General features: G+C 37.4%; 1 protein-coding gene across 1 annotated transcript in view; it reads right to left on the minus strand.

Annotated features, from left to right (window-relative positions):
- LOC140246714 (uncharacterized) overlaps positions 1-19,945 on the minus strand; it is a 93,583-nt gene that overhangs the window by 39,130 nt on the left and 34,508 nt on the right. Inside the window, exons 3-6 of the mRNA XM_072326053.1 lie at positions 12,054-12,395; positions 11,497-11,619; positions 7,368-8,914; positions 6,042-6,203 (exon numbers count right to left, since the gene is read on the minus strand). Of these exons, the coding sequence (XP_072182154.1) occupies positions 6,042-6,203; positions 7,368-8,914; positions 11,497-11,619; positions 12,054-12,395 (2,174 nt within the window). The remainder of the gene's footprint in view (positions 1-6,041; positions 6,204-7,367; positions 8,915-11,496; positions 11,620-12,053; positions 12,396-19,945) is intronic.

Here is a 19,945-nt window from a genome sequence, read left to right on the forward strand (position 1 = left end):
TCCCCCCCCCCTTAACTCTTTATGTGCCACGTTCGCACGTCCGACTCAGTCGACGGCTTGCCAACTTCGCATATTCTGCTCAACAAACAAAGCCGCCAAAACCGATCGATAAATCGGCTAATCACTGCTAATCCCGCGGCACAATGAAAGCGTTTCTCGTGCTTTTGTTCCTCTCGTATACAGCTTGCATTCTATGTGGTGATTGACTATCAAGCGGTGTTCCCAAACTAGATTTGCTCGTACATTCTAAGTTACTGTCACGGTTTTTTGTACAAATGTCATGGCTTTACAGTAATGTAGCAAGTGGTCATTCAAAAGAAAAATTGAAAATAGATTCGTCACAAAATTTATATCGAAACAAAGCTTGGTATTCCTTCTTAACTTTGCCTGCTATTATGCCCATCTTAACAGAAATTTGTAGAAGTTATACAAATTGGAAAAACATAATTCTTTCTCAAAGCATGACTACCTTCCTGTCTCAGATTAACGTGGCACACAGGGGGTTTCCACCGTGGCACATAAAGAGTTAATTTCTAAAGCTTACAAATATAGCTGCAACGGCAGTTTTTAGACTGTAGAAATGAATGCGAAAATTGTCAAGCTCGCTCGCTCCGCTCGCTCGCATTTAATCGTTATGCCATTCTAATGATGTTACTGCCAGTAATTGCCAGCAGTTGCGCCCTCTGAGACCCCCCCCCCATTAATTTCCAAAGCGAAAAAAAAAATATAGCGACAAACGGCAGTTTTGGGACTGTAAAATGTCAAAATGTTCAAGCTCGCTCGCTTCACTCACTCGCATTTAATCGTTATTCCATTCTCCTTATGTTACTGCCAATAATTGACAGCAGTAACCCTTGCGCCCGATGCGCCCCTCCCCTTAATTTCCAAAGCGAAAACAATATCATAGGTACCAAACGGCAGTTGTTGTTGTTGTTGTTTTTTTACTGAAATATGTCAAAATTTTCAAGGTCACTCGCTCCGCTCGCTCGCATTTAATTGTTATGCCATTCTCCTGATGATGCTGCCAGTAATTTCCAGCAGTTGCATCCGGTGCGCCCCCTTAATTTCCAAAGCGAAAAAAAAAAAAAAATATATATATAGGTACCAAACGGCAGTTTTGGGACTGAACTATGTCCAAATTGTCAAGCTAGCTCGCTCCGCTCGCTCGCATATAATTGTGATGTCATTATCCTGATATTCCGTCATATTCAAACAGGGTATAGCCCTCTCAGTTTCTCAACTGCTTTCCAGAGGAGCCCTGTGTACATGTACATGGTAAAACTCCAGATTTCAATAAACTTCATAAAAAATCACATACAAGTATAACACATATACACAAAACAATACACGCTTAAAAAAAGTGATAGATCATAGAGACTGACATAAAGTGTATACTAAATTCAGCATAGACAAAGAGTATAAAAAAAAACTGTGTAATTTCTGTTATGACACACCAAAAATAAAAACTGAGTTTGAAATATCCTAAAATGGGGTCATAAAACAAACAAGACATTTTGTTTTAGTAGCTTTTCCTGAACGCTCTGTTTTTTGTTTTTTTTTTAAGAATATTTTAATTACTTCTGTCTTATTATGCTTATGACGTCCCTCTTTCCTTTCTTAAACACTTTTCACTTTCCACTCTAAACTTTAGGAAGGGATACGCTACTGCTTTGAACGTTGATCATGGACCGAATATGTTAATGATTCATGTGTTGCGACACGGATTGTCGCCCCCGGCTCGGGGCGACAATCCTTGACGGAGTTGGCATCACGGATTGTCGCCCCCGTTACGGATTGTCGTCTGGCGACAATCCGTGACGAGGGCTGGCGGCAAGCTGTCGCCCGCCCTCGAAGCACATTTTGCTGGGTAATATCGTTCTGGACATAGTCATTGAATTACTAACACATAACTTACATGGCTACATCCATGCAAACATGCCATGTAAAAAGTCATGGTGAGGTTTCAAGGAAGTGTGTATGTGCGCGCGCACATGATAATTTAGTGTGCGTTTGTGCGTGTGTGTATGTGTGTGTGTGTGTATGATTGAAGAATGTGTTTATTATGTCAGCTTTTTGTGTATGTGTTTTTTAGCTGCGCGTGGGGAGGGATACCTAGTAAGCTGTTGCATAAACTTTGATATTGATTTTATCAGCATATTTGACTTTGATGAGTTTGTTTGGCGGATTTGTGTTTATAAATTCGGAGTGGTGCTTGCGTGCGGGCGGATGCTGCTTTTCTGCATACGGTCCATTATGTCTTATGTATCAACATTGGGAAGTCGTTTCATCAGGAAGGAAGGTGATATCGGTTCGGATGTGTGTGTGTGTGTGTGTGTGTGTGTGTGTGTGTGTGTGTGTGTATGTGGGGAGGGGGTTACATTTCGTTATTGCAAAAGTTCGTTATTCTGAAGGCTCTTTAGTCCGAAGGTTCTTAATTCAGAAGGTTCGTTATTCCGTATTTCATTTTTGGACCAACGAACCTTCGGAAAAAAACGAACCTTCGGAATAACGAACCTTCGTGTGTGTTTGTGTGTTTGTGTGTGTGTGTCTGTGTCTGTCCATGATTAAACTTTAAAAGAAGTAGCATCATGCTTTCTAAAGTAATTAGAGATGAACGTTGAGAGAGTGTACAGGGTCTCAAAGAAATGAAAAGGGGACTCTAATGACACACCTTATCAAAGCATTCTTAAATAAAGTGATCGCAATAACCTGCTTATAAACACACTTTCCTGCTCGTTTTATGATACCAGCTTGTAGCATTATGTAGACAAAGACCTGCTCTCTGAGAAAATATGAAAAAAGTCAAGATTGGCTAGGTTGACCCGGTTCATCTATTTTTAGTCCAACCACAAAATTAGCTGCGGCGCTAAATCCAAATCTTCGGACACGTTTCTCTTTACATTGAAAGTCGGAAGATCATGGCCCCGAAAAACTCAGATTTCTTGCCTTTTCCTTTGATCATTTAGCTTGAAAATTTCGGCAGATGATAGACAAAACATTAGACTATAAAATCATGCTCAAAACAGAAATCCTGTTGTTTTGACCAATTTTGATGATGCGACTTCAAAATTCGATTTTCTTGGCTCAGCCGTCTGCGACTTTAGGGTCCTTTTGTTGTAGTGGGTCACATAATATATAATTGCGATAGCATTGTTTGGAATAATTCTGTTTAAGCATACCCATATTCAGTGACGCTAATTTATTGTCGGCGAAAAGAGATCATCTGGTAAAGTCACTAGGCCACATGTCAAGAGCAAGCCACCGTGATCATCACAGCGTTGTTGAATTATGCCAATACGAGTTAAGATTATATTAAAAGAAAGTAAACACCCATCAGTATTTCATGCCTGGAATTATCATGAAACTACGATCAACATCTCGTGTTATACGGTATTGACAGTAATTAAAACTTAACAAAGAAGTGTTTGAGCTCGAGTATCAAGTTTTAGCAGTTGTAACTACAGCTGACCACGCTAGTCATGAACATGTCTTTATAAACCGTTTTTTTTTTTGTAATACAAATGTGACAGTGCACCTCAAAACGAACATAAAGTCGCACACACTGATTTTGCGTGAGGACTGAAAATAAGTGAAATGGGTCAACCTAGCCGAACTTGACTTTTTCATATTTTCTGAAAGAGCGGGTCTTCTTTTACATCATGCTAAAATTTGGTATCATAAAACGGGCAGGAAAGTGTGGTTTTTTAGCAGTTTATCTCGAATATTTTTGGTGGAATAGTGTGGTTAGGTGTCTTTAGAATCCCTTTTTTTTATTTCTGAAAAACCACACTCTTCTCTTTCAACTCTAATAACTTTTGAAAAGATAAGGCTACTGGTTTGAAAGTTGGCATTGATTATGGACCGAATATGTTAATGAGGCATGCTTAATTTCAATTTAATCTGATAATCCCTTCATTGTTGTTACTTTGGTGGTTTACTTCCTGGTTTTGTCCCATTCATGGCACAGCCAGCACTGTTTGGTAAAGATTAAGCGCTTGAATAGACACTGTACTTCAGAGCCTCTTTTCTCAGTTCACACTTTTCCTCAGTTTGTGCTTTCTTTCCAATATTTAGATAGGTTAGGAGAGTCCATTTGATTTGAGTTATTCATCATTCTAAAGCTTAAAGTCTGCTCTTTCAGAATATGGTCTTAACTGAAAATTCATGTCTGGCGACGTTTTGTTTGTTTTGAGGTGCAGGGTCACAAATTATAATGATTTAATTAAACGGTAGTAAGCGGTTGCAACGACACGGTCGTTTTAAAGGTATAAATTTTCATTCTCTTCAAGCCTTGTATTTCGAGAACTGATCCTGGTCATGATGTTATGATGGTAGAGTAGTCTCCTATGTAGCAAACCTTTCATCGCCTTTTCTTTTCCTCATACAATTTGAAGACGTTAATGTTTTCCTTAGTATATAGTATCGACAAAATGTTACATGTGAAATGGTACACAGGTAGCAAGGGTATGTGGGAGAACCTAAGGCTCTCTTACATCCGGTCGTGCGTGCTCCTACGAGTGGTTTGCGTGCCAAAAATGGGCCAAGTAGTGAGATGCACGCAAGTGGAAAGTTTTTTTTTTTTTTTTTTTTTTTTTTTTTTTTTCGCAAACACGATGCATAGCACGCAGCCTGAAAACTGGCCGGCCAGTTTTTCGCTACGACCTGGCTGCGACAACTAGCACGCGTGGGGCACTCTCGGAGTACGCAAGACAAAAGTACTGAGTAAGTTCGATAGGTGTGGGTGTAACGCAGGCAAAACATGCAACAATTCCGGGGGGGGGGGTATTATCCCACGAAGGCGTGCTTACCACGCAAGAGGCTCTTACTTTCCACTTGCTTTCAATGTAAGTGTTAACAAAAGGGAGGGCAGCGCACTTCCTTCGTGCGTATTACCTACTTCCAAAATGCGCGGTGAGTACTACTAATCAGGGGTACACACAAAACGTCAATCCCATTTTCTTTTCAAAGGCTGTTCTTGTTTCTATTTTTTTTTCATTTGCAATTGCAATCTTTATCAGTTTTTATTTGATAGTATAAAAAGTACATGACAAGCAAACAAACACGTGATATTTCGATGGAAGACTACCACTTTAATGTAGTTTGATGGGTTAACATATCTGACTTATTATGACCAACGAAAAAATACAACCGCCTCCAAACTTGAACAACAGTGCATGGGAGTTTAAACGCCGTGTCGCCGAGGCTTGGGCGATTTATCCATACCCATCCATTATCCATCCTTACTATTCGCTTAAAGAGCTCTTCATGAGTCACTACGAGTGCTGCTAAAATGCCACTAGCGGTACCCATACAAACCTTGCCACTTCGACTGAATGCAAATGTTGCACAACCAATCACAACCAATCACTACAATATTGTGGAACTGCATACGACCAAGGTTGTCATTATTTTGTTGTGTGAGGAATACGGAGATGACCTTTGAATGCTCGCACCCTTTAGAGAGTTGGAATTGTTCAAGATGTTTTCCGCGGGATCTGCATCCGTAGTTGAGTACCGAATGCATGATATCATACATTGATATTAAATATAAATGTTCCTATTTTGGTCCGACACCAACTTTGCCCCTTTCTTGTGGGTGGGGTAAACAGCCTCCGAAGACAGGCACAGACGACAAAGAACCAGGGGCAAATACAGAGGCGAGTGATTGGGCACGAACGTTATATTGTCACTAGGCCAAAAGCGAGCTGGTTCTTTCTTAAAATCGTTAAAATGACCCAATCCATAATTTCAATAAGTTTGTGTTTGTTATCGCTTTCCCTATTGTTACAATGACAGTAATTTTTATTTCATATTCATCCAGTCACTTTTCAGTCATTTTCTTTTTTTACAACTGATATAGACAACCGAAGTATAATATAAGCAGAAAGAATGTCTGAAAACGTGTTCTCTAACATAAACATTGTTATCATTGTTCATGTCATTCAAAGTGGCAAAATAGCAACATACTGTTGTAAGAACCCATAGGCAGTCTGAATGCTATAATAATCAAGTTATGCAGAACTAGAGTCAAGAGGTCTTACCTGGCAGTTTGAAGCCTTTTTACCCATGGTCATATAGAAGTCGGTGTGTAATTGTGGATTTTCCAGAGTAACTTTGCGCAATACAGAGCTGGAACACATACCCTCCGCCAAGTACCGTGACACAGTTTTTCCGCAACTCACACCATTAATAAGTAATGTTTCCTGAAGAGAACGATTGACGAATGGTAGTAAAAATGAAAAAAAAAAAACAACAACAACAACAACAACAACAACAACAACCAAAGAAAATGCATATTTTAGGGGTGGGCAATGGGAAGGAAAAATATAGACCAAACAAACATACAGCATAGAGGGGTGTAACGGACCTGCCTATACAGCACCATCTCTGCTAAATTACCCATCGTAAATACTATCCCTGCTGGAAAGAGCACAGTTTCCGACACTCCGAAACATATGAAACACAGTGTGAAATATCTTTACACTGTATATTCGGGCCCCTTTATAGGGTGAGCAGATATTCGCGAATCATCAATTCACATTATAGAACAGAACAATGCTACGTGAAACACACTCACACACGCACACACACACACACACACGCACACACACACACACACACACGCACGCACATACAGCAAGGAGTGGAAACTAATTTCCACACTGTCAATTCCGAGCGTTTCATATTGGTCAAATATGCGAAAAAAAGTGTGAATACACTGCGGGGAAACTCCGTTCTATCGAGCAAGGGATAGCTAGTCAGTATGGTAACTCGGGTTGGTGCACAGTGCCTCAGCGTAATTATGATCACACTGACATGATCACGACCGCATCATTTTTGCAACTGTAGAGTCTTACAGATCGGCCTGATTTTACTCAAGAGTAAAGCATGCTTGTTCTTCTCTTCCACAAAATTATAGCTTGACACAACAGAAAGAAATGTTTCTTAGAGCCTCGTATACGCGCATTAGTTTTGAAAGAATATAAGAATAATGTTTTGTGCTTTAAAAAACAAAGAAACAAACAAACAGCAATTTGGATGAACGTTTCACACACACACACACACACACAAAAGAAAAAAACACGACGCATCTTTATGATGATAATGTATCGGTATAAACCACTCAAAACATGTAATGCTTTCGAACAATAAAAATATTTAGTTTCTTCAGAACTCTAAATTGCTTTTTCCCGTAATCCGTGCAAAAAACAAGTACGACATATGTAAAAATAAACGGGAATGACAATATGTTATCTAGGCATTCCCTTGACACACACATCCACAAAAACATGCAATCAAACAATGGAATACAATTTAACAATATTGCAGCAGAGTCTTGAAATTGAAATCAAAGGCGTATCACTCACTGCTTGATTACAATTTCCCATGAACACAACGCCAGCCTTTGTATGTTCTGACATATCAGATGATAGTTTGTAATCTCCCCATCGTTTTCCCACTGCTCTGGCGGCCTCCTCAGTATGGCATTCAAAGGCAACATCGATGCAGAAATACTGGTCACCTTTTTTTATCAAGCCGTCAATGATATCGAGGCCAAGTTCTTTCTTGGCAGCCGAGACAAAGTAGAGCAGATACCGGAACTCTTCACATTGACGGAGAAGCTTCTTTTTAACCTTATTGTACTTCGAGCGATTATCGGCGAACAAACTGACAATATGCACACCTGCAATATATTCTTGGAACAGTTTATGAGGAAACGAAACTGTTGACGCAACGAAGGATGATGGGTGATTGGCATCACGTCGACGCTTCCTGTCGATATCTTTTTCTATCGTCAAAATTCCCACTTTGCAGCATGTTTCCATGGCAACATGACACATTTTAAATTTTTGTTCAGGAAATGCAAGCTTCCTTTCTAATAAACCATACAGTGCTGTCTCACTAATGGCTTGAATTGCTGTACTAGCTTCTTCTATATCTTCAGGGATGTTTTGAGTCTGTAGATTTTCACAGAATTTTGATGCGTAATGTTCTTTCAAAAAAGTTATCATTTCTCCCAAAATCTCGGAAAAAGTCTGCATTTTTTGCAATCCCTTTCGTCTCTCTTCACTGAAGTCATTCCACATGAGGCAAAGCATTGCACAGTAGATAGGAAACGGGGCCATGTTACATCGGATGACATCATTTTCGTCCATGAAATTTAGCAAACTTTCTGCAAGAGCGTCCCTATCTCTTATTCGAAAGTACCGTCTGATGTAAGTACTTAGATTTTCCTTGTTGAATCCTTCAACGCTAATAAAAGTGTAGGCTACGGCAAGACTCTTGTACAGCTTAAATTCATCTGTTCTCCATGGCCTTGAGGTAACAATGACCTTGCAAGACTCATATTGCTCTAATCCTAGAATGCGAATGACCTCACTGCTGCTCTTTCCCTCAATTTTACTATTGAACTCGTCGAAACCATCAAAGACGAGAAGAACTTTTCTTAGATTTGTTGAAATGTAGGCATCTATCTGGGTAGCTGTTGCTTCATTTGAGTCAGATAAATATCTCTCCACAATGCCACCAACAGTTTTGTCGACAGTAACATCTCGGAGAGGAATTACGATCACCATTTCCAGATCCTGGAGAATTCTATCTTGGCACCAGTCCCATGCTATCTTTGCGCAAAGTGTTGTTTTACCGACGCCTCCCTCACCCTGGATCAGAATGTGCTTTGAAAGAGCACCGATTTCATCATTGGTCAAAAGATCTTCGTACGTAATGGGAACCTTACTCATGTCACTTCGATCTATCAAACTCAAATTTGTGTAAATCTCATCTAAGTTAACACGTTCCATAAAGTTCAGTGGATCCACCGTGACCTTGCGCCGTGTTTGTCGGTAATACACCTTTAAGTCATTTTTGCATAGCTGAAGTTGTTCATCTGTGAGTGAATAGTCAGGTAATGATCCTAGAAACAGAAGCAAAAAGAGAACGACAACACAAAGTAGATTATTGTTTCAATGGAGCGATAAACAGAAAGTGACCCTTGGAATTGAATAAAAAGGACCATATATATATATGTATATATATGTATATGAAGAGTTTGTTTGCAAAAACCGATATGTCCATATTTGCCAAATGGAGATAATTGCGATTAAAGGTCAACAAAAATAAAGAGAAAAAATTTTAGTTTCTTTTGACCATAACTTCAGAGATGTACTTTTATATGTGCCGAACTTGACTTTTTCATATTTTCTGAAAGAGCGGGTCTTCTTTTACATTATGCTAAAATTTGGTATCATAAAACGGGCAGGAAAGTGTGTCTTTTTAGCAGTTTATCTCGAACATTTTTGGCAGAATAGTGCGATTAGGTGTGTCTTTAGAATCCCTTTTTCATTTCTGAAAAACCTTGTCTACACTCTTCACTTTCAACCCTAATAACTTTTGAAAGGATAGTGCTACTGCTTTGGTAGTTGGCATTGATTATTGACAGAATGTGTTGATGAGGCATGCTTAATTTCAATATAATCTGATAATCCCTTCATTGTTGTTACTCAGGTGGTTTACTTCCTGTTTTTTTTTTTTTTGTCCCATTCATCGCACAGCTAGTACGGTTCGGTAAAGATTAAGCGCTTGAATAGACACTGTACTTCAGAGCCTCTTTTCTCAGTTCACACTTTTCCTGAGTTTGTGCTTTCTTTCCAATATTTAGATAGGTTAAGAGAGTCCATTTGATTTGAGTTATTTATCATTTAAAAGCTTAAAGTCTGTTCTTTAAGAATGTGGTTTTAACTAAAAATTCATGTCTGGCGACTTTTTGTTTGTTTTGAGGTGCAGGGTCACATTTTGTACTTTATGACAGAGACCGTAATTCAAAATCTTCAAAAAATGGACTTATCGGTTTTTGCGTACAAACTCATCATATATATATATATATATATATATATATATATATATGTAATACAAATATATATATATATATATATATATATATATATATGTATACATTTATACATAATATATATATAGAGAGAGAGAGAGGAAGAGAAAAAAGGAAGTGATCATTATTGTTACAAAGATATAATCTTATTCGTAATAATCTAAAACGTAAAGAAGTCATTTGCGTACACCAGCAGGTTGGTTTACATTCATGATTGTGATTTAAAGACAAGCTGATATTCAGGATTTTACGTACAAAACAAAATCAACAAACGATAAAATATGTACATGAAACATAGCTGCCATAATCCCTCCCATCCCCTTTTTTTACGGGGGGGGGGGTGGGGTCGCAAGGCGTTTTTAAACGGTTTTGCACTGAGATTGACACAATTCCAAAAAAAAAAACAAAAAAAAAAACCTGTAGTTAGTTGGCACATGTACGCCATTATATTGATTACTAGGATGGAATAAGTGTGCTGAGATAATAATTGTTCCTTTCAAATTGTCATTGGAAATAAATAAGATGCTAGAATACAACATATTTCACGAGCATACGACACATACAGTTTACTTTTATTGTAGATTTCCCAATTGTAAAATAGAAGGGTTTTGTTTGACTGAATCATTCCCGACTGAGAGTCATTATATTAAGTGTTCTTGTTATTAAGAGTTTTCTATTTGATATCTATCGTTATACATACTTCATTCAAATAAATGAAATATGAATAGACACAGGGTATAGTTGTTTAAAAACAAAGAATATATTTCAAAGGACAATTTTATAGTGTTTTACTTATGTTTTGGACGTATCAATTACTACCTCAACTATAGGATGTTATACCGTGTAGCCTTTGTTGTCGACTCTTTATCTGTTTGCAAAATATGACGGATTTTAGTGAAACTGACAGAAGAAGTGAATGAATGTTGGTAATGATCGGAATGTTAGTGCCATCAGATTTGAATCACACGATATTCCATCCAAACCCGCATCACCTTTCGCTCTTCTGTGATTGATTGATTGCTTGTTTTGTTTTGTTTTGTTTTGTTTTGTTTTGTTTGTTGTTGTTTTTTGGGGGGAGGGGTATCGTAAGTAATATTGTAACAGAAGCTCATACGCGTCATCATTAATTCCACGTCGGGCCGCGGGGTTTCGAAGAATCTCCAACAGGGATACACGCCACATCCTGGGGGGAGGGGGAGAAAAGCATGAGCAGCGACAAGATTATGAACAGCCAACAAATGACAAGTATAAATATCTTTATATTGATATGCACGTTTTTGAAGTAAGAAAAAAATATTTTGGTAAAATACTGCCTCTAGGAGCAATCAATTTGCAAATCTGTACTGTGTCCAGAATTCACAACCATAAAATTATATTAGTATAACCTATTGTTCTTATCTTGCCTCAAATTTGTAATGTTACACCTAGAAAGGCATAAGATACACGTTGTTTAGCATTATTTCCGAAAGTAAACACGAAACTCGGAGGGAAGGTGCTATTAAACTTGTAATAGTTTCATGATTGTTGGTGGGTGTCCGATATTAAATGGAAATTTAATTCACTTTGATTTGATTAAATTTGATTTAGTATTAATCAAAACAACATCTTACTTTTGTTTACATGGTGGGTACGGTGCTTTTGCAAAGATACTCCGATAAAGAGAAATAGGATGACTACAGCAGCAACCACAGCGAGAGCTAGGCCAACGGCGAGCCCCAGATTATTGCTTATTCCTGAAATGTGAATTAAATAGGATTAAAACATCACCCGTGAATGACCTTCCTTTGTCAGGAGTTTGTGAATTATGTACGTCAAATGTGGGCAATTCAATCTTTAATGTTTGTACGGTATCAAAGAAGTGAAGTAGATTATAAGGGCACACGACTGCAAAACACAATATTCATCTCGGCACATCATGGCACTAAAGCCTGAAGTGTGTCAATGATTTCAGCCGTAAGGTGTGTATGAGATCAAAATAAAATACTTTAATCTATCTTTGTATGTAATGGGGAAAAAGTATGTTTGACTTTTCTTGGTCAACTAGTCAATGTTTGTGTATTGATATACATGTATGTCATGTCTTAAAAACAATACAAACTAAGTTTAGTTCATCATTCACGCAGAAAATCTAGGAAACATTGTTATTATTAGCAACGATTGACACAACCTGATGTCGGAAGAACTGTGATTCTATTGGTAGACGTTCCGTTCAGCGAGTCACCGATAGCTATGCACATGAAGGTTTGCTCTGCCTGATGGTTTGATGAAACAGTAATCGTCTCGACTCTGTCATATGAGTTATCAAGGAGTGTCGTCTGTTGTGAAACCGTGGAATTCAGTCTCTCCCCCGTCTCGTCTGACCAGAACATCGAAATGTTAGGCTTGAATCCACTGACGACACATGTAAGATTAAAGGAGCTAGTGTCGGAAGGAGTTTGGTATGTACACCGGGTTTGACTTGTCGGGCTTTCATCGACGCATTCCTCGATTACATGTTTTGATGCCTTCGCTGAAGAAAGAAGAAAAAAGGAAATATATATATGGGTGAAAACGTTGAACGATGTACAATTGGCCATTTTCGGGCTTTTCGATATTCAAACTCTTGTAAAATTGTCACCTGGGGGTGTTTTTCATGGTTTTAGGTATCATTTGGTAGGGGAGGGTTGTACCTTTCAGAAAATATATACTTTCTAATGTTCTTACTGCATTTTCTTTAAAAAATAATGCCTTGAAGCTGAACAAAATTGACAAAAATACATATTTTGGGAAAAAATCCCAGAATCACACGTCTTAATTTTTGTTCTAATGCAATTCTACAGCTTTGTTTTTCCTTGTGAGTAAGCCCACACACTTCAACTATTTAATCAAGTACTTCTGCCATGAACGTGTGTATTATTTATCTTATCAGGAAACGCTGAATTCACTTATGTCTGAAAAGGAACGTCTCTGAATGAATTATCTTTTCCTTGACGCCAAAAATTCAGGATGACTATGAAAACATGTAAGGCCATATTTATTTAGCGTCCTATCCATACTACCATTCCATCAAAATTTGTGAGTGAGCTGTGTGAAATAATCGTGTGGGGGCTCATTAAAGAAAATTATACTGAATAACCATCAGAGATGTTCAGTTGTTTAATGGTGTCATTAATGAAAGTGGATTATGCTTGAGATAAAAAGTGGTTATCAGTATGTCAGTGTGAGCCAGGCGACTATGATGATTGGCAACTTTAGTAGCATACTGTCCACAAAAGTGAGTTCTGGTTGAAAACCCGAATTGGTGAATGTCTCTGATCAAAACGAATGTCCCTGATTGAAAGTCTCTGAAGGGATATTCCCTCATCTGACACTTTCGCACTGCATGATACTTTATTTGCGTGCTTATTTTACGCACTGACGAGCCATCCTGGAATCGAGTCAGCACAGTTCAACGACAGATATGCCCACAAATCTTGAAAATGTGAGTAATAACAAAAACTTTCCCGGTGTTTGTGCCGATTTATTTGAATTATTATTCCGTAGATTTGCCAATCAGTATCATTTGTGAAATTATGTGTTGTAATCTTTGGATTAGAGGTAAATTAAAAAAGGATAGACAGTAAATATGTAAGAATCTGCACGAAAATCAAAGACCGCACGTCTCTGAGCAAAATGAAAAAACGTCTCTGAAAATTACTGTTTCATGAAATAAAGACATCCACTATACAAATTATGAGAACATTAATGTAAATTGATGTCTGGATGGGCTCAGTTAGTATAATAGGAACAAGTAGAACCAAGTTAACACGGGTGTGTTGTAATATTAAGAAAAATGAAGCTTCCTGAAAGATGTTGAAAATATGTAAAATAGTTTCAAATTGAAGATTTTCTGTTGATTAAGCAAGTGTAAACACATTGCTAGGACAGAAAATATGTTTTATGACTAGTAATAGGTCAATAGTCTATGATTATTATGTAGTAGTCACTTTAGTTTACGTATTTTTTGTGAGAGAGGCATAAATGTAAGAAAAACAGGTTTAGGTCAGAGACGTTCTCTGAACAAATAGGATCAGCTCTCAAACCAATATCAATGACCCACCACCATGACGAATTGGTGCCTATGTTTGTAGCACATTGGTTCCTCAATCCAAATATAATGCCAATATCTTGTAAAAATCAAACCCATTAAGTACTGATAAGCAAAGATGTTTACGTCAGAGACGTAACATTGAACGTTTTACACATTTTCAACTACTGCAATAAGGAGTAGATCTTTCATTATTCCACAGTGTATGGCCCTCGTATACATACATCGTTCTTTGTAATTTACGCAATCTAAAAACAATGTTGATTTTATAATTTTGATCAGAGACGTTCATTTGTGCGCACATTGTTCTTCCAGTGCATGATAAATTTATTTTAATATCATTTTAACTCTATCTTTTTTTCTTACAGCAAGATGGGAAGACCGGATGGATTTTGAATGCTCCAAATATTAGAATTTCGTCCTGCTCAGGATTTTTAGGCTCAGTCATGTTCATGGAGCCTACAAGTTCCAGACAACGGCCTTGGTACTGGCAAGACCGGACGGACATTTTGGAGGTGCCATCTGTTTACAAAATAATGACTATCCCAACCCCTGTTTCAGGTAGCAAGCGACGCAGTCGGTACCATGCACTGATTGAGGACATGGAATACCAAGTGGAGGGGAAATACAATTCAATGTTATAATGCGGACTCTGTTTTTAATGCACATCACTACGTTTGCTTTTGAGGCTGTAAAATCTGAGGCTTACACGCTAAGAAATAAATGTTCAAATTTGCACCTAATTTGTAACAATAGCAGCACACCTGCGGTGCATACTTGCACCCTTAATTGTGCTTAATTGCACCCTTAATTAAATGCTTTTTGAAGTTTTGCTAATTTCTGCAAACAAGTTATCGTACAGTTGATAAGAATATGCAAATGAGTGAGCTAACCATGTCATGACCTCACAATTTTCCATTAAAATAACGAACATTCAATTTTTCTGTCTTTGAAATCTGAAACATGATGCTATTCCTGGTTGATTACCTTCAGAATAGTAATCAGTTAGATATACCCGGATTAAAGGCTCGGGCATAATTGTTTGAATGAAAAACTGAAAATTTCAAAAGTTTATGTGCAAACATTATGGCAAGTTGTGAGGGAATGACAAGCTCAATTTGCCATTAGCATATTCATAATGACTGTTCAAAAAAAGTTTCCTGAAAAATTAGCGAAACTTCAAAACGTCATAGCTTCATTATTTGTTTTTTTCTTGAGCCCGTAAGATTTTATTCTTTCTTATCAGCGGCTAGTTCATATTTGGGCTGAATTTCCACTGTAATGACTCCTTTTCTCTTAGAAGTAAGGTGAGATGTTCTAGTGGTATTATTTTTGAGGTTTGTAAGCCAAATACGTGAGAAAAGGAAAAATACAAACATCTATGATGGAACAAGAAAATGTCTATTAAGAATGTCCCTTTACTTAGTTTCTTCTACAACACTACACTTATGTATCGCCTTCGAGTAGAAAGAAGGATTGATAATCCCCTACCGATGTTACAGGTAAAATGTGATATTGTAATGTTATCATTGTCAACCTCTTGAAAGAGGTTTTCAGTTCATTTTTGGTCAAACGTTTGCTGTACCACACCGTTGATATTCTTTTGAGTTTGGCTTTTACAATTTATATCTGCCATAGTATACAAAAAAGCAGAGCGGAATTTGATGCTTCTAGGATGAGTATAGGTTAATTACAGCTTTCTGAGACGACATTATAACAGTGGCCCAGGTACGGTCCCTAATAAAAATCCGAACTGGCCTGACATACACATACAATCATATTTGAGGTATAGTGGTCAAATTAAAATAGTATTAGTAAATTCGTGTTTGCCTTTGTTATAGATTTGGACTACATTTGAAAGAAAACATATACAATATTGATAGCATGTGGACACACCTTCGCATACACCGGAAGGTGAAATACAAAGTAGTGGTCATCATAAACAAAAACAATTCTTGACGTATGCCTCGGTAAATGATTTCTCAATGAATGTGGAATGTTGAGTTACGAGCATCTTTTAAAATAGGGAGTTTGGTGTTTAATCCTAGTGATAACTTACAGCCGAAACGTCCCTGATGGAAAAGCAAATGTCTCTGATATAAACAAATAATTTAGGTAAGGTAGTCAAAATTGCAAGTATTTCATGTAATTTCTATTTGTGTGTCATTCAAAAGTGTTGTAAGATATGAATGATATAACAAGGACAGGTTTGTTGTTGATTTTTGGTGTAGAAATCGAAATTCCTCTTACAATTTGGAGGTTTGTAGTTACAATCGGTTATTATGAAAAATAATTCAAGTTGAAATTACCATTCTGAATTGTTCACAAAAGATAAACATGTGTTTAATAAAAGAATAATGTTGTTTATTCACAAACCTCGTAATTATGGATCAAAGGACATCGTTTTTATTGTCTATGTCTGAGGAACGTCTATGAGTGAAACCTGAACGTCTCTGATCAAAACATGGCTTATTTTCAGCATCTGTAAAGGGCTTTTAAGGGGATTTGACCAAACGAAATGCAGTAAATTCATTATTAGTATCTAGTGAACATTAACATTTTAAACAAATGAGACCCCTGCTATATGTTTTGTTCAAATGAGATGAAAGTGAAGATAAGAATATAAAAATCTCTGCTTAAATGACATAAACTCCACTTTTATTTTAACTTCCGTGTGTATTAGCTTTTGTAAACTTCACAGGAGGTAAACAATATTTTAGGAACAAATTAACACAGTCTTCAAAAGCATGAACAAGATGAAAATATATTTATTTGAATGTTTTTCTACCTTCATTTGAATTTTCACTAAAACAATGTTTATTTTAGTCAGAGACGTTCGCCAATATGTCACAGTTCTATCTAATCTTGAATAAAAACAGCACTCTTGGAGATATCCCAGTATAATCGGGTTTCCAAGAAAGCTGATATCAATGACATTTGACTGAGATATATTCATATCAGTGAGTGACGTTTTTTTAATTTTGACCCCTGATTTGCCCAATTGTACATCGTTCAACGTTTTCACCCATATATATATACACTCTAAAAACACAAATGTTGAATTAGCATTTAAAAGGGCCGAGGAGTGACAACATTTTGAAAGTGTTGGTTTTCCTGCTAGATTCAACATTTAAAATGTTATCTTAAAAGTTGGATGCAACACTTCAAAAAATGCTGTCACTCCTCGGCCCTTTTAAATGTTAATTCAACATTTGCGTTTTTAGAGTGTATATATATATATATATATATATATATATATATATATGTACATAATGTAATTACACCTCTTAGTTTCCCCCAAAAAAATGTCTTTAAAAAAATATGATTTATCCTTCATCTGAAAACTGCCGCACCTATAGGTTAAACCCTATTCTGTCAGTGCATTGCATGCATAGGTCTATTACTGCCCCGTTTATGCGCAGCGACGTATTGTGTGACCGGGAGCGCGTGCAGCAGGAAGATTATACATGTACTAAGTACCCCCCCCCCCCAAGGAAAAACGCAGTATCTAACATTTTTGGCGATTTCACTTTTTTGCATAAATATAGTCAGTGGGCAATCCTTCTTCATATGACATATTCAGATTTTTGAAAAAAAAAATGTTTGGAAAGCTACTTTTCCGTAACTGCCAAACGCAGTATCTACACTTAACTTGCACTTTCCCCAAGGAAAAACGCAGTATCTACATCATGAATATTTCCCCAAGGAAAAACGCAGTATCTACAAAGCTAGTCTTAATTACCAGACACTGTTATTTATATATGTGAATACTTTGCCGGTTGTTCTGTAATTTGAACGTAAATTACTTTCTTTAGATATACTTGCTCAATAATAAGACAAATATCTAACCGAAACAATACTGACTAGTAAATATTTTGATGAGATCGTGATCCTAATATAAAACACAGTGTGTGATTAAGACTAACCGAGTGCACATTAAACAATACAGCACAACACTGACAGCTTGCATATTAGATTAGCTGCACTGAGCATGCAGTCAGCACAGGGCCCGGCCGGCTAGTCAGCATTTACAGTGTGAGTGTGTACTTGTCTTGGATTAAAAAAAAAAATGTTGTCGCGGGGAAAATTACTCGTGAGCCTAGCCCTCAAGAAAAATTTATCTGCAGATAATGAGTAAGTAATTCAAAACTATTTCAATATTGAAAGAATAAAGCTGATCGTTTGTCACACGAAGCGAGGTAAACACAAATGCATGTTTGTCACACGAAGCAAGGTAACGTTAGAGTTCTAAACACAAATGCATGTTTACCTTGCTTCGTGTGATTAACGATCAGCTTTTCTTTCATATTCTACCTCGATGATGAACATCTTTCGTACTATTTCAATATTAACTTGTTGTGAAGTAACTTTGATAGGCCTAGACCCTTGTCAAAATTCCTCAGGCTCCAAATCTGAAAGTTTCGTCGAAAGGCAATAGACCTAGGTGCCTAGATCTATTTGTGTTGTATCGGATAAACGTCGCGTTTATACTAACATGTTAGATCCTATACATCTAGGCCTAAGTCCAAGTCTAAGACTTGTCTAGACAGTAACGTTTGAGTCTTGCGTCTCTTTTCTAACGTTAGACTTAACGTTAATCAGAACTTTCAGGGTCCGTATTCCGAAGGTCTAAAGAAAGATGTAGTGTAGGACTAAAATAGGCCTAGGACCTACTCTACGGCAGGCCTGTTTATAAAACTAAGAAAGAAGTCTAAGACTAAAACTTAACCATTCAGAATCCTCAAAATCTAACACCGCTAGTGAAGTCTACTCCATACCATACTGTCTTAAAATTACATAGACAGCGATCTAGTTGAAATAGATTATGTGAAAAATAGGTAGGGGCCTAGACCGGTAATCTAAGGGCTTAGACTAAACCTTCTGCAGTTCTAACGTTAGGCTATTTTTTTTTTCTGTGAGTATCGTGCATAGCCTGAGGCTGTTAGTAGACTCGTGTAGCCTGCTACGTAGCCAGCCTAGAATAAACGATATAAAAACTAGACCTAGTCTTGATCGATCTAGGTCCAGACATCCGATTTAGATTTATTTTGGTCTAGACAGACTCTAGCCTAGACTGTACAGATCTAGATCTAGTATTCTAGATGCTAACGTTAGTTAGCGGCTAGGCCATATCACATTACAGCCCTGGCAAGCTTCATATTCATAAACGCGTAACGTTTACAGCAAGATCGGTCTGGGAATGTAAGCAAAACGTTCCAAGAACGATCTGTTATTTGTTAATGCTATTGTTATGAAGCCTCCTCTGTAACCAGGGCATAAATGGGGGATGGAGGATGCATCCCCCGAGGGCCAGAGGTTGAGGATGGTGCATCATGAATACTTGTACAATGATGTATAGAACTGTCTACATGCATACATGATTATGGCAGTCATTCCGCTGTAGATACTGCGTTTTTCCTTGGGGAAATACGTTCCATTGTAGATACTGCGTTTTTCCTTGGGGAAATCAGTCAATTGCATGGGGTTTCCCCAAAGTATCTACATTTTCATTAATAACTTAAAAACAAAACAAAATCACAAAATGATATTTTCCAGGAAAATTGGTAGCTAGATAAACTAAAATTCCACAATGAAGGAATTTTTCAAGAGAGTATATTTTCCAGGGACTTTGGCAAAAACATAAAATGGTGAATATCTCGGTTGTTGAGAAATGGAGCTGGATGTAGATACTGCGTTTTTCCTTGGGGGGGGGGGGGGGGGCAGAGTACACGGTTTCTATGACCAACGCACGCGTAATTAGACGGAAATGATCTGGCAGAACTACGTTTGTATGTAGATTAGTTACAGTGTACGCTGTTTTGCCAGATCATACTATGACATCATTGATCTGACAAAAATATGTCTATCAAAAAAAAAAAAAATCACAAAAACTCCTCTAAGTATGTGACAATGAGCCTGTACTTTGAGTTAGATAAAACATAAACGTGCCCTCTTTGCTATGAGGCCCCATTCCATGTTATGTAAATCACTTT

This window comes from Diadema setosum, chromosome 3 (assembly GCF_964275005.1).
Source record: "Diadema setosum chromosome 3, eeDiaSeto1, whole genome shotgun sequence".
Classification (NCBI taxonomy): Eukaryota; Metazoa; Echinodermata; class Echinoidea; order Diadematoida; family Diadematidae; genus Diadema; species Diadema setosum.